The 16,384-nt window shown below is 41.2% G+C and overlaps 1 protein-coding gene across 2 annotated transcripts in view; it reads right to left on the minus strand.

Annotated features, from left to right (window-relative positions):
• Positions 1 to 16,384, minus strand: part of gabbr1a (gamma-aminobutyric acid (GABA) B receptor, 1a) — a 125,273-nt gene that overhangs the window by 20,207 nt on the left and 88,682 nt on the right. For both annotated transcript variants that reach the window (XM_084944414.1, XM_084944415.1), the window contains 2 exons: positions 11,348 to 11,498; positions 5,105 to 5,237 (listed from right to left, as the gene is read on the minus strand). In XM_084944414.1, the coding sequence (XP_084800540.1) occupies positions 5,105 to 5,237; positions 11,348 to 11,498 (284 nt within the window). The remainder of the gene's footprint in view (positions 1 to 5,104; positions 5,238 to 11,347; positions 11,499 to 16,384) is intronic.

A 16,384-nucleotide genomic window follows, 5' to 3' on the forward strand; every position in this document is an offset into this window, starting at 1 on the left:
TGTTGAGAGGAAAGCCCCCTACACCATCACTGCTCCTCCTGCATGCTTCACAGAGCTATTTATGCAGATATCGGCTCAGTTTTACTGCGTCCCTCAAACACAAAATACTTTTCTACAATATTTCAGAACCGTTATATTGAAAGATGATCGTTTCCACTTGCCACTGTTAAAATTCGGGGATTTGAACGTCCATTGTGGGACAGCTTCACTACTCCATGTGCATTGATGGAATAATTTATAGCCATGGTATCTCGAGCTAGGGCTGCTCAGTTAATCGAATTTTAATCTCGATTACGATCTGGGCTTTCAACGATCATTAAAAATGACTGAGCCGATTATTAGCCCCTCCCTCGTGCTTTACTCTCGCGCTGCTCCGTGTGGCAAATCGAGCGCACCTCTCTGCGTTTCGAACACGCGTCACAACAATTAAGAGCAGCGGTCTCCAACCTTTTTTGCGCCACGGACCGGTTTATGCCCGACAATATTTTTCATGGACCGGCCTTTAAGGTGTCGCGGATAAATACAACAAAATAAAACTAGTACCGGTACCGAAAAAAGAAAATGTATTCATAACACACGTGAAAAGACCCAGGAAAACCGAGTAAACGATAAAACGATAACAAAATAACGCTGAAAACTGATAAAAACCCTGAAAACTATACATTTCACACCTGAGCCTCAACTCTCGCGGCCCGGTACCAAACGACTCACGGACCGGTACCGGTCCGAGGCCCGGGGGTTGGGGACCGCTGATTAAGAGGACCCGAGGGAAGCTCGGAAAGCTAAGCAGAAGTTATTTGGAGAGGAGAGTGACTGCCGTTGGTTGAAAAGAGAGGTAAAAAAAACTTCAGTGGTGTGGAAACATTATGGGTTCGCGGAGTCAGACGTGGATCAAGTAGACATAGTGTGTAAACTTTGCTACGGTGTCGTAGCTGCACCACAGAGCAACACCGCAAAGTTCACTAAACATAGATGTTTACATTTTTCATTTATTTTTTATATTGCAAACATTTGCACTGTTATCAGTATTTGCACACTATTTTATATTATTTTTTGACAATCTTTAAAGTCATTATTCAACACATTGTTATTGTTATATAAATATCGTCAAATAATCGAGATCTCAATTTCAGTGAAAGTAATCGTGATTATCATTTTTGCCATAATCGAGCAGCCCTATCTCGAGCATAGCATAGAGCAGCTTAAACACTATGGCCAGTATTAAACTTACCAACTAGAACCACAGAAGAATCCCAGTCTGTTGGAAAAATGTGAAATAGTTGCAACTTTGTGTTCAAGTACACAAACATATAAACCAGATTGCTGTTGCAGTCTATCAGTTTTCTTCCTGTTAAAGGGAAGTTTTTTCTTCCCACTGTCACCAAGTGCTAGCTTGATTGTAGGGTATTTATTTTACAATATAAAGCACCTCGAGGCGACTACTGTTGAGATCTTTTGCTTATATAAATAAAACTGGATTGAATTAAAGCACTAAATAAAATGATGACAAATTTTCTGTATTTGCATCTTTCATATATGGAGATCGGTGCATTTGTGCTGCATGGGGACGTTTGAGTTAAGTGATGTTTGTTAAGAATTCCAACACGGCCATTATTAAATAACAACGAAACAAACAAAATCTTTATCTTAATGGAAAGAAAATCCCATTAAAGCGGTATATGGCTCTGTGTTTTCATTCTTTAAAATCCAACACATCCACAATAGGAGGAGAGGGACGAGTTAGCAAGAGGAGAGTAGCAGAGAGGGTGAGATGAACAAAAGAAAAAAGGAGAATGAGAGAATGGGGGTAGACAGACACACTGATAGATATATAAGGGGAGAGTGGGAGAGTAAAGTATGGGGCGCAAAAAAGATAGATGACAAGGTGAGATGCAGAGAGCGGGCAATAGTAGGGGAGAGATAATATGAATCCCAAGAGATGGCGAGATTGCAGGAACAGAAAAAAGGAGAAGAAGGTCAGAGGGAGAGTGCAAGAGAGAGGCAGAACAAAGCATGAGAGGGAATAACTGGACAGGGACAAAGAGCAGAGAAGCGACAGAAATGGAAATCTCCGCCTGCTACACAAAGGCTCGACATGGGTGACAGAGACATACTCCCACTCCTCATTAGCACTGGGATCCCATCGTCTGTGCCATCCCGACACCCAGAAAGTCGTGGCCACAACAACGAATGCCAAAATCATTTCAAACGCTTAATGAATTTTGACAGTGTTTAAACTTTGGTCGTCTTTCATGCGCTAAATAAGCACGATCAAAACCCTGAGCTGACTGCTGTCTGGTTTGCAGGTGTGTGCGTGCCACAGGCGACGAATATCACAGCTGTCCGTGCGTCATGACACCTAAACGTGGGCTTGCTTAAAGTAGACACACAATTTCACAGAAGGGTAGAGCTTTACTAAACCTGACAGCTGTATCTGAAAAGTGCAAAAACATAAGCAAATGTGTTAAACAAATGCATATAAACAATCCTGATTTGAGAGCTCATGCAGCTGGACCAGTCACTTCCAATTCATGTTTCCAGAAACTATGTAAAACTTTCCAAAGAGGATCCTGGAGGATCTGGGACTAAAACTATATCTATGTAATGCACTTCACTGTGTGTACGCAGCAACATTTAATTAAATGCTGAAACAAGAGGGGGAAAAGCTATTTAAACCATGTGACACCCTATTTATAACCTGTGAAAGGTAATTCAACAAAAATAACACATGCACACCCAAAGAGCACGTTATTAGTCCACTTGCACTGTATAACAGAAACCGTCTTCTGGACAAAAAGTGTTTCTTTTTTTTCCTTGATCCTCAAAGACAGAGAAAATACCTGCAGGCCATTTAATTAGTTACACCTTGCTGGTAACAGGTTGGTTTCAATTCTTCATGGCATTGATTCAACAAGCGAGCCTGAAACATTCCTCTGAGTTAAAGCAGATTTGTTGGCTGCACATCCATGATGTGAATCTCCTGTTCCACCACAGCACAAAGGTGCTCTATTGCACTGGCTGGATCGATCTGGTGACTGCTTCCCCAGTAAGAAAAGATTAGCACACCTTTACACCACCGACAGCCTGAACTGTTGACACAACACCGAATGGATCCATGCTTTCATGTTGTTTTTACCAAATTCTGAAACTACCTTCTCAGACCAAGCGACGTTTTTCCACTATGAAGCTTGTACGCAAGATTAATGCAGATCTGTAATCACTCATCTGCTGCTAGTCTATTATTTAAATCACTTCCGCTTTCCCGCGCTGTCAAACTCGGTGCTGACATCATTGCTCTTGTCCAATCATCTTCTTGCCGCCTTGTTCTCAGCCTCTGCTGTGCGTGCTTTAAATCTCAGAGCTCTTCTGTCATCCTCTCTTTCGTACTCCCTCAGGAGACTCAGAAAAGCAGGACTCTCCACACTTCACCTCACAACTTTCTACAGAGGCACCATTGAAAACATCCTGACACAAGGTTTTACAGCTTGGTTTGGCAGCTGCAAGTCCTGCGAGAAGCGTTAACTTAATAGGATTGTTAAGACTGCCAGGAGGATTGTTGGTGCCCCTCTCTCATCACTGGAGGAGATCTACAAACAGCGCTGCATACGTAGAGCTATCTCCATCATCAGAGACCCCCACCACCCCTCCCATGGCCTCTTCTCCCTCCTGCCGTCTGGCAAGAGGTACAGGAGCATCAGCTGCAGAACCACCAGGATGCTGGAAGGGTTCTTTGCACAAGCCGTGAGACTGATAAATGGACTGTGCCCTGTTCTACTGCGATTCTGTTCAATTCGATGTGTTGTGCATTCAGAGATGCTCTTCCACGTAACTTGATTGTAGCGATTCGAGTCTACGTTGCCTTCTTATCAGCTCCAAGGAGTCTGGCCATTCTCCTCTGACCTCTGGCATCATCGAGGCATTTTCCCCCAGAGAACTGCTGCTCACTGAGTTTTCTCTTTTTCAGAACATTTTGTAAACCTTACAGATGTTATGTGGGAAAATCCCCGTGGATCAGCAGTTTGTGAAACACAGACCAGTCCATCTGGCACCAACAGCCTTTCTGATGCTCAGTCTGAACTTCAGCAGGTCACCTTGGCTATGCACTGCTGCCACATGATTGGCTTATTAGATATTTGTCTTAATGAACAGTTAAACAGGTGTGCCAAATAAAGTGGCCGTGTCCTGACCTTACTAACCTACTAACTAGTTTCACATTGTTATCAACATACAGAATTAAAATATTCTAAAACCAACTAAGTAATTTTTATGCTAGCAGGGTGATGTGTTCGATTAACTATAGCATCCCAGCTGAATTTTGTTTTTATTGATTGTTTTTTATTCTGTCCATACGTTTATCACCTGTTCCTCTATCGATGTCTCTGACTGAAGGAGGTGAGACTCAGTTCATTTTGTGAGGAAGATGAGTGATTTTTTTTCCCCTTTTTAACGAGAACACACAGGGCCTGAAGAAAAAAGCACTTCATGTTGGTTTCACCTTTCACTCCTCCCTGAGTACATCACCTGGAAAAGTATCACACATTAAAATAGAATTTCACTCACCAAAAATAGAGCACATTCTTGGAAGGTCTGTTATTAAAATTACACGCACGGCAACCCAAATTACTGGTCTGCTCTAAAAAGAAGCAACAATGCAAAACACCCTCAAACGCTTCAATTCTGCGACTCCAGTGAGCTGAGGAGAAGTGTGACAGCTTCTAGAGGAAACATCGAGCCGTCTGTCAAAGCACACGTGAACTTCAAGCCTTAATAAAAGGAACATTAAAAATATATATCCCCTGCACCCCTCACACATACAGTTATGAAGCTGTAAATTAACTATAGAGTCCATAGCTACTTTTGTGCACTTCTGATATAAAGTTGGGCATTTAAAGTCCATGAGGATTGTTTTACTTTTGGAGCCACTCGAGAAAGTTTTTGGCCTCATTTTTCAGTCCAATATTGTGTCTTGTTGATGCTTATCAAGTTCTCAGCTATTGGTATCACATCACTAGAAAAATATATTTGTAGCTACAATAACACGATTACTCCTCTACACTTCTGGCTCTTACTTGCCCTTCCCTCCCTGTGTCTTTTTCTCTGTTACCTGGCAGACGACGGGGAACTGAGACTTCTGGACGTGGTGACCATCAATCCCCAGCGGGAACACAGCAGCGAGCGCCATCATGCAGCCCACCGCTGTCATGTTGTTCAGGTAGGGCTGTGAGTTCTGGATGTACCTGAAATTGTAACAGATTCACACAGGAACACAAATAAAGAGAAAAAAAACACAATAAGAAAAAACATGTTTCAACTTAAAGGTAGATTCAATGAATTTGTAAGCAGGCGGTAATTGTTTTGTTGCGAGCTCCAAGAAAGCTCATCTTTTTTTTGTAGGTTTTTTTAAATTAAAATGTTATCATCCTGATTTGCTTGTTTGGACGGTCTCCTGGCGTGTTCATCACACTGAGAAGGTCCAAATATAGAAACACTCTTCCTCCCCGGGCATCTCCTTTGATGTGTGATTGGCACTCATTAGTCTAATTAGTGCTGACAGAAGGCGACGTCCTATCTTCTGTGAGCAGTGCAAGAGGACAATTTTAGGTGAGGCACATTTTTTCACCATAAAGCCACAAAAAAAAAAGGTCATTTGTTGTGTGCACTGCATTAGATGGATAAAATACAGGAAAAATCATTAGTCTGCTTTGTAGAGGTTTTTATCACAAACACACAAACATAAAAGGTCAGGGTTTTTTCCTTGCTGTATCTTCACAGGAAAGATTGCCAAAGAGAGAATGACTCACTTCCTAGGGATCACAGATACCTGTAAAAATCTAACAGTTGAGTACTGTCTGATTTAGTTGAGGGGATTTAATTCAATAACCTTCTAAACAGAGTTTAACATTTGCCACAGTAGCAAACATTCCCCGTGGAGGTGCACTATTTACCTCTCTTTCATGAATTAAACACTTTTTATTGCCAGTGTGTGAACAGACTGTTCAGCTTAAAAACTCAGATCTTCCCTCCACAGCATGGCTTTTGTCCCGTCTTCCTCCCCTCGCCCCCAACCGGTCACGGCAGACGGCCGCCCATCTCTGAGCCTGGTTCAGCTGGATGTTTCTTCCTGTTAAAAGGGAGTTTTTCCTTCCCACTGTTGCCAAGTGCTTGCTCAAAAGGGGTTGTTTGATTGTATTACTGTAGGGTCTTGTACCTTACAATATAAAGTGCATTAACCTCCTAAGACCCAAACTCTTTCATGACATGCATATTTAATTTCTCTTTGCTATTTCGGCTGATTGGGACCTGATGAATGTAAAAACAAAGAATTATCTTTTTACCTAATTTTGCGCTCCAAGGGCCTGACATCCACATATGAGCACATTCGTTTTAAATTTTGATAGAACAGTGGCAGTATAATGTCCTCGTAAGTGAATATCAGGCCCTTGTAGAGCAAAATTTTGTATTGTGGTCTAGACAACCCAGAATGTGATGTCTGCATGTGTAGATGTGTTTCAGGCAACTGCTGTTGTGCTTTGGTGCTACAAAATAATTTAACTGAATTAAAAAGGTTCTCTTGGTCGCCTCCATAAGCCTGTGGACTGACTCGTTCTTCACTGGGGTTTCTATACATGTAATTTGATTATCAGAATTCCTATGGAAGCAGTACATGTGTACTTTGTAGTGCATCTGAGGCTGGATTTACCTCATTTTAAGACCTGCTAAGGACCACATGACTTTTATTATGGCCTGGTATGAAAAACCTGGAGTACTTTCTTTTTACCATAACAGTGGAGCCTAAAAGAGTAGGATAGTGTAATCGGTGCTAGCACACACACTGCATGTAAGCATAAGCTGCACCCAAATGCAGGCAACACTGCTGAATACAACTAATAACAATAGTTTTCTGGAAGCTGCACAGTGTCTTTAAGCTCTCCGTGGTCTACACCCTGCTTTGAAAAATCAGATGAAAGTTTTGCCTCTGCACTGCTGCTGCAGCAGTCATATTTAAAAACGATAGTGAGTGTGGGAGAAGAGACAGGAGCTAAATGGACAATCAAGAAGAAAAAATAGGCACAGTGATTTCTCTCTGTTCAAGACAATGTGTTTATTTCAATTCCTCCAGGGACCTTCTCAGCATTATAATGTTCCCAAGAAGAGATTTAGTTTCAATCTAAGAGTTTTTAATATATTCTGCTCAGGCTGCCGATCTCCTGCAGCAGAGTGTGCACGTTTGACTCTTTTATCCCATTGACCTGCCCTTGCACATCCCTGGGGGGCCGCACTGCTTATTTAGTGCACAGCTCCACACTCATGTAGAGCGCATACAAACATACATTCACATGTACACTCTCTGACTCGCTAACGAATGCTAGAACATCTGAAGTAACCTTTCGGTCTGTTATATACCATTGACGTATGAGGTGCTGCGGGGGTTATTCTCTGACATGAAGTGTTGCTTTCTCCTTTTATTATGCACAGCGTTGAACTGCTGCTTTGAATTATGATTGATTGAGGCCAGTGTTGGAAGAAAAACTGTCATTTTTTTCCCCTTCTGTGCTCAATTTTTATCTCTGCATGACTGCTCTCACACGATAACAGTATGTGATGTATGTGACACCAGGGAGCATAAATATATAGATCAGAAGCATTAGAGTGCTGCACAGCCTGCTGTCAGTCACCACAATTTGGTTTCTGTATCATGCGCTAATGCAAAATTACCCATTTAATGAGTCAGTATGACTTTGTCGTTTGCTTAAAAAAAGCCTGTGTCAACCAGAACTGGGCCAGAACTAATAAAACAAGTATCCAGGGTTTCAGGATGCAAATCCCTTATAAGAAATGTTAACCACTAATCAAATATAAGTATTTTTTCCTGTTGCCTGTAGTGCTGTGTTTCCCAGTATTGGAGATCGTGTAGAGATGTCTGCCTTCCGATGAATGTAATGGAAATAAATTGTATTTGCCTTGTGGTGCTCAGAGCAAGAAAACACTGAAAATCAGTAGCTATTCAGTCTCTTTCCTGAAAGCAGAATCAGATGTTTGAAAGGTTCCAGAAAATACAACAATGACTTTACTTCAGGTGAAAACTGTAAACTACCAAGTACATGACAACCTCACAACAGTAAATTAGTGACGCTGAAGTTATTGGAACATACACTATATATAAAAATGTGTGCAGCCACTGTGACACTGAGTCTGAGAATAAACTTTAATCCGACTGTATTTCAAAACCAAACATGACAAGAGATGGATCTGACTGTGAGACCAAAGATGCAGGAAGCTCATTGGCTTACAGCGAGTGGAGCTCGGCTAATTCTCCTTCCTGACTCTAATAATTACCAAAACGTTATAAAATGTACTCCATGTTGATTTTTTTATATCCTGAAAGTTGCGATTGAGCGCATAAAGTCATCAGCCAAGTGTTTACTGAGGTCAAAGAGTCAATGAGCTGAGGGCTGTTCTCTCTCAGACATCGAGTCTACTGGAAGCTCTTTTCAGCCAGGGTGGAATATATGAAAAAGAATGCAGGCGCTTCAGCTTTAAGACCTATGTCCTTTAAACCAGCGGTCCCCAACCCCCGGGCCTCGGACCGGTACCGGTCCGTGAGTCGTTTGGTACCGGGCCGCGAGAGTTGAGGCTCAGGTGTGAAATGTATGGTTTTCAGGGTTTTTATTGGTTTTCAGCGTTATTTTGTTATCGTTTTTATCGTTTACTCGGTTTTCCTGGGTCTTTTCACGTGCGTTATGAATAAATCTTCTTTTTTTCGGTACCGGTACTAGTTTTATTTTGTTGTATTTTTCCGCGACACCTTAAAGGCCGGTCCGTGAAAATATTGTCGGGCATAAACCGGTCCGTGGCGCAAAAAAGGTTGGAGACCGCTGCTTTAAACTGTCTTAAACTATAATTTCGCCCAATCTCTGAATGCTTTGCACCTTTATTTGAAGCAACAGAAATAAAGCATGGCAAATACTACATCCATGTTTATAAGATGGCCTCTTTGACCTTTGAAAAATGGTTCTGTTTTTTTTTTCTCGTAACAAATATTGCTTGAAGCCAGTACAGGGTGTTTCAGGAATGAAGATGTTAACTATACATGTAAGTGCCTCCACGGGATTCTCATGGCTGATCACATAAAGTGCATTTTGACTGCTCAGATTAAAGATGCACATCTAAATGGTCCGAATCAGAAAAGAAAAGAGTCCATGTGATCTGTGCTGTTCACACCACTCTGCATTTGGGAAGGCTGGACTAGTGTAATTCATTATTATCCTTTCAATTCCTAGAAGCTGAATTGAAAGAGAGATTATACGTCTCGTTTATTAGCTTCTCTTTATTGGCTCACTGTTAAATTGAATTCCTTCTCCTTGTGCTCAAAGTGCTGAATGATTAGCCAACATCATAACTTCATAGTACCATTTTATCCTAATAGAGCACTTTGCTCTCAGACTGCAGGTCTACTTGTGTTCTTAGAGTTCCCCAAATTAAAATGGGAGGCAGAGCCTTCAGCTTCCAGGTCCCTCTCCTGTGCAACCGACTCCCAGTTCAGGTTCAGGAGACAGACACCCTCTGATTTTAAGAGCAGGCTTCAAAATGTCTTTTTAAAAAAAAAAAAAAAAAAAGCTTATAGTTGGGGGTGGTGACCTTGAACCATCCTTTAGTCATGCCGCTAGATGAATGCGCTTTTGGGGGACTTCCCATGATGCGCTGAGCACTTCACTCCCCAGGTGTTTATATGGCATTATTGCAGCTCATGTTTGTTGTTTGTGGTTTTTGTACGCTCTAAAATTCAGCTCAGTGAAAAAACCCAGATCTGAGTCACTTTTTCCTGCTCTATAAACGCAGCTGAAGAGCAAACATCTGTTTCTCCGTTTGAGGCGAACCAAATTAACTGAACTACAGGTGTGAAATCACCTGGAAGGTCAAACATTTGCTGAACTTTATTGTAGCTGCAGCTGAGACATCGAAAGGTCAGACGTGTCGGATTCAGTTCGTTGGATTTCTCGTCTGTGATTGCTTTTGACTCTTTCGTTGTTTTAAGGTGGATTGATTTTGGAGTTTTGTCTCCTAACAAGGCAGCTGGTGCAAACCTGTTTTGTGAAAACATCTTACTGAATTTATTTGATTTGATCTGACTCACACTGTTTTGGCTGCTGAAAGCAGCCTGCAGTGAAATTGTGTTTGAAATATAATCAAAGGTGGAGGAGGGCCTGATTGGCACACTCGAGTCAGCCAGAGATCCTCAGAAGAACAAACCTCTCCAGCTTTCCAAAGAAATAAATAAATAAGTAAATCTCCTGATAAGCTTGTGGACTTGTGGGAGTGTAAATCACTTTGACCCAGGTCAAACATAAAAATACTATGTTAAAGAGACCTCAGAGATATCCTCCACTGGCTCCACAGACATGTATTAAGCTCATAAATCCTAGTTCAAAAGGCAGTTTTTTTTTTAACTGAATTTATTTGCATTTGCTCTAGAGCCACGTTTAAGCTGTGACAATGAAACCAGCAGCAAGACAGCAAAAAAAGCCATGCCCGAACCACTAACTTTGCAAACTGGAGACACAGCATGCCATTCATTTACATTAACCTCAAAGGAGAAGAAGATCTCTGAGAATTATTTTGAGCTCTGTTTTAAATCCAAGAAAAACTCAAAGTCACGCTTGGAGTGCAAACACAGTGAGTGATGAGGTCTCTGTGAGCAGCAGGAGGTTGTTACAAGATCTGATTTCCTCTGACTTCACAGATTTTTATCCAAACAGATGACTTTTGTGTAACAAAGCTGTCTCTTGAATCTTTGAGACATGACTCTGTCGGTCCTCGTTAGTTTCGGCTGTTTGACCATTTCATCTGTAACTCCATCTTAAAAGGAAGATTTTCCGTGCGTGACTTAACCACAGCTAATTTCAAGATCCAAACTTTGTGGCATTAACAGTCTTTAAAACCTAAAAACAATTAATTACGTAAAGCAAGAAAACAAAATAATTACTACACTTGAAAAGCTGACACTATAACATTTTGGATTTATTTAAAAATCTACACTAATTAAGTCTCAAAATTGTTAGAGCATAATTTTTCTGTTGAGTTTTAGAGTAAAAAATACAATTATTTAAAAACGTCTGGTGTGCTCACAAAGGCACTCATTTATATTCAAACACACTTTCACTGACACACACTTGAATCCAAAGTAAACAAGTAAAAGGCTTGTGCAGGAGAAGCAGCTTATACAATGACCTCTCCAAAAAAACTCAAGGCAAGATAAACAGAATGACAGTGAATGCAAAATAATAAGCGAAGACTACGAGAGGAGAATATTTCAGGCTATGGGGATGTTGAGTGTTCGAGGACTCACCTGACATTCCCGTTATAGATGTTGAAGGTTAGACAGACGATGCCGAGCAGGATGCCGAGGCCGGCGAAGACGGACACGGCTGCAAACAGCTTTTGAGACAGGTACCTGTATTCGTCAATCACCACTGTCCGATCGGCCGGAGGCCCAGCACCTGAACAGAGAGAAAGAAAAGAAATAAGGGGAAGGAAATGCTTCTACTGCTCGGATACTCCCAACATCCCATTAATGAGACAATAACCTTTAAAGACCTCCTTTACTCGCAGCTTCAAATAATTACCCTTGGCAACTGGGTGAGGGCCGCACTGGGTTGTACTGTCATCCAGAGCACTTTAAGGATGATGATACGATGGTCTTTATATGTTAGATGTAACTCTTTAACAACAGCTCATAAATATGTAGCTTAATACTTCTTTTAATACTTTTCACAGGCAGTTACATCCCAAAAAGCATTGATGGGAAAAACTTCAACCTCATAAATAATAATAATAATAATGAATTGGATTTATACAGCGCTTTTCAAGGCACCCAAAGCGCTTTACAATGCCACTATTCATTCACTCTCACATTCACACACTGGTGGAGGCAGCTACAGTTGTAGCCACAGCTGCCCTGGGGCAGACTGACAGAAGCGAGGCTGCCATATCGCGCCATCGGCCCCTCTGGCCAACACCAGTAGGCGGTAGGGTAAAGTGTCTTGCCCAAGGACACAACGACCAGGACAGAGAGCCCGGGGATCGAACCGGCGACCTTCCGGTTACAGATACGCTTCCCAATTATTTATTGTATAAATACTGTAACGATTTGTAGTTTGGTGTATTTACATGCTTGACTTTAAAGTAAAAAACTCTTACCTGAAAAGTGAGTGATGTCACTAGAAACATGCTTAAAACTTGCCTGTTTCCATAGCTACCCCCTCATAACAACTATGTTTGAGTTTGATTATTTTTGCTGGTTCCAGCTTCTTAAATGTGATGATTAGACATGTTTAGATGAAAGAGCCTTCTCTCATAATTATGTGTCATTTTAAAGATTAAACAATTGACTATGTGCACGTTAGCATATGCTACTTCCGGTGCGGAAACTCCTGTGGGGAGCTTTGTTTCCGGTGTCCTATTCGCGCCTGGTTTACGGTCCAAAACAAGTTAAGCAAATGAATGAATCAAGCGGCGATTTACATTTCTATAGATGTCTTGGGCATTTACCCAATATATCTGTAAATGATGTTCATCGACTTGTCGATATTTTTCCCCCGCGCCTCAGAGCAAAAGAGAAAATGGATTCAAATGTTATATTTCTCAGCTGTCCCTCGTTTATCGCTGGTGTTATGTTCTAAAAATAACCAGCGATAGGTGAAATCAAGTAGCCAATTTTATTTTTTGACGGTGCAAAACGTTTTGTGGACATACAGTACTGCACTTCAGAGTCACACTGCTAGCGATCGATGCAGCGATTCTGTACTGTACAGGAGAGACGTCACGGAGGAGATCGTCTGCAGTGATCAGGACGCAGGACACAATGTGACGTAAAAAAAAGCATGCAAACTTGCACTAAAAAATCCGCGAAACAGCAAGGTGAAAGGTGAACCGCGTTATAGCGAGGGACCGCTGTAATTTTGAAGGTAAGTCACAACATACCCTTCGTAAATACTAATGTATAGAAACCGTTACCAGCAATCATTCATTTTTTGTGTGGCTTTTTTCACGGTTTGTTAACATGCTGTGTAGGTGTGTACTTGACTAGCTGATATCGACATAACAGAGAAACATCTGGTTTGACTATTCTTCACCTGTAGTTTGAATGCTGAACATTTGCCTGTTTAAATCATAAGACCAGTCACTATACAGAGATGTGCTTCTGAATGTGGACGATGTGTCTTCTGCTGCAGTGATGCAGTTCTGCTTGTGTTGAGTGATGTAAACAACTGATCGATCTAAACTCTTTAAACGTCAAAATTGATCATTAGATTTTTTTATGACACAACAGTGGTGAGTGTTCCCACCTTCTGCTCTTTGTAACTTAACGCAATCTTTCCGTTTTCAAGTTTTGGACATGATTTTGGAGGATATCTTCGCAGTAGCGATTGACCGCAAAGTAAAGCTACCGGAAATGCACAACCCCACATCCGGTCTCAAACCAGGAAGTTAGCATTGTCTCGTGCACATAGTCAATCAAACAATGAGTCCATTAATCATGAAAACAGTCATTTGTTTAACTGGCTGGGAAATAACCGCTCATTGCTCTTCCACTGCCCTTCCTGCTTTTATTCTGTGAACATGACCAGTCAGTACCGGTGATGATTGCACAGTTCATTTCAATTTCAGATGCCTGACTAACAGAGACTTATTGTTTTATGTGTGCATCGGAGCAAATATTAAAAGCAAATCCACGGTTCCTTATATTTTGTCCTGGTTTCGTATATAATATTTCATCTCCACAATTTGCAACGGAGGCCAAGACAATGGCAACCAAAGCAGCGGTTCTACACATCCTCACTAAACATGAATGAATGTCTCAATACACGACTGCACAAACTGCTCGAGTAGCATTAAGAATCTAATAATTAAAGTACCATTTAGTGTTGTTAAGTAGAAACCATAACTCCTGATAACTTTTCATAATGACTGAGTCACTGAAGCTTCTCAGGCTGATTCGATGCATTTTTAAAGACAATTTCTATCGCCTTTTTATCTTTATTAGATAGATTCAGTAGTTACAGAAAAGGGTGAAAGAGAGCAGGAGAAGAACCGTGATTCAACATTCAGTGTTAAAAGATTTGTTCTTAAACACAAAATTACATTCAATAATGCAGCAGTATCTAAACTGAAGTATCATCTCTGCCTTCATGCTCACTCGCTCTCACAAACTGCTCCTTTGTTCTCTCTCTCTCTCCTTCTCTTATTTAAAGGAGTCAGGAAGCAGGCGAAATGTTTAAACATGAATAACATGAATCCTGAGTGTCTGATGGGCATTTAAATAAGGTCAGAAAGCCATACTTAAATTAGGATGAAGCAGTTTAAAGTGCCACTGGTGAAACTTTGTCCCAATACGATGTACCACGTCAGCATTCTGAAAACCTGACAGCACTTCATTCTTCCACAGCAGCAAAGGTGCACGGATGTTACAGAGACTGATGATTCTGGTCAAAAACATCATCATCAGTTAGAATAGTGACAACAGGGGCAGCAACAGGTAAAAGAATACCACGAGAAGACAGCTTAAAGCTTTTAATAATACTTTTCTTTTTTTAAAGCATACATTATAAATTATAACCTCTACACAAAGAGCAGCACGATGTTTAGCACTTCTGAAGCAAGAAGGTTCCTGGTTTAAATCCATCGTCTGGCCGAGGCCTTTCTGTGTGGAGTTAGCGTGTTCTCTCTGCCTGACTTCCTCCCACAGTCTGACGTCATGCAGTTGGTGGCGTGATGCTTTTAAATTCCCCCCGAGGTATGAATGTGCATGATTTTATTAAATTACAGTGTCAGTGTGAGGTAGTGAGATTGTGTGGTTATAATTTATACTTTGAAAACATTTTTGTCCACCTGTCATTTATTCAGGTGTGCAGAGTATTTTTGAACTAGTTGAATTATATTTTGAGCTAAATGCATTTTTCTAGATCAGACCATGAAAACAGATCATTTCACCTGGAAGAAAATCATGGAGGCCACAATCTCAATATCTGTCCATCACTGAAAAACCCTGAAAAAACCCCCAAAACATGCTGTGTTTTCTTGCTCCACGACAATCTTGAAAAAAGACTCTCAGTCTCAAGCATGTCACTTGGTGCTGATAGAAAAGTTCTTTCATTGTTCAGGTAGTCATGACTTGACATGCCATGTAATCATATGTGCTGCTGGTGAAAGGAGACCTGTGTGAATTCATGCAACAACCTCTAGGGCTAAAGAAGTGAATCTAATGTGGAAGTGCCAAAAACTGCAGTTCCTCTAATGGCCATTTGGCAATGGCACAAAATACAAGTCACTCCCCATAGACATGCATGCTAAAATGCCCAACTTTGCAGTATTGAAAATCACATACAGATAAACAGTTCTGGGGTGTGTGGATAGATTCCAGTTTTTTGATGGTCAGTGCACCGGACCTTGTTGTGAAAAGGTTATCACATTTTCATTGTTCATGGCCAAAATCATTCATAGTCTCAGTCAGAAACCATGGTTAACTTTCTAACATGCAGCACACCGTTTAAATCAAATATCATGATGATAAGAGCACCAAACGGCACTGACTTCATTAGACCAGCAACAAACACCAGTGAGTAACAGTGGAGGCCACAGAGGAGCTAGCATTTGCTCAGGAAACAGAGCTGAGGAGAGGAGCGGGAGCCAGAGACGACAACAGAATGCCAATTAAATTCAAAATAATTCCTTGACGATCTTCACCAGTGCTTCGCTTGACCCAGTAACCACAGCTTCACTGCACCTGTGTGAGTGACTCAGTGTGACTTAGCGGGATTGAAGTGGAAAGTATGTCAGAGAAGTTGCCGCAACAGCAAGAAAAACGCTGCTAGCCGCGGTCACCTTACTTAGTCATCCACAAAAAGGGGGAATGTGGGTGCAGTGAAGTAGCTACTGAAGGAGAAGTGAGCCACGATACACAGCAAAGCGAGTTAGTAAACCAGCTTTGGTCCAACTCTGCATCAAATCATTTGACAAACAATATAAAATACAGTGAGATGCAGACCATCTAGGAAGTTTGTGTTTCAGTTGTGGTTGGTTCATTTCTTGTAGTTTCTCTCTAATTAGCTGTGCATGTCTGAGCGTTACATACATAGAAGCTAACCAAGCTCACTGGTGTTAGCTGATAGCTAGCACTCCACCCTCTCATCATAATATTACACCGTCTGGACTCAAAAAGTTCACCAAGTGCTACAGTGTAAAGTCCACCAACCAATGGGCTGACATCATTATGTCGACGTCCATCATGTAAATAAAGTCTAAAGTGAAACTTGTGGCAGAAAAAAAAAACTTGTCCAGGTTCAAATTCAGAAAGAAATCCAGCCATTATTTAAAAAAAATGACA

Source organism: Perissodus microlepis, chromosome 11 (assembly GCF_051167445.1).
Source record: "Perissodus microlepis isolate ML-2025 ecotype Zambia chromosome 11, ASM5116744v1, whole genome shotgun sequence".
NCBI lineage: Eukaryota > Metazoa > Chordata > Actinopteri > Cichliformes > Cichlidae > Perissodus > Perissodus microlepis.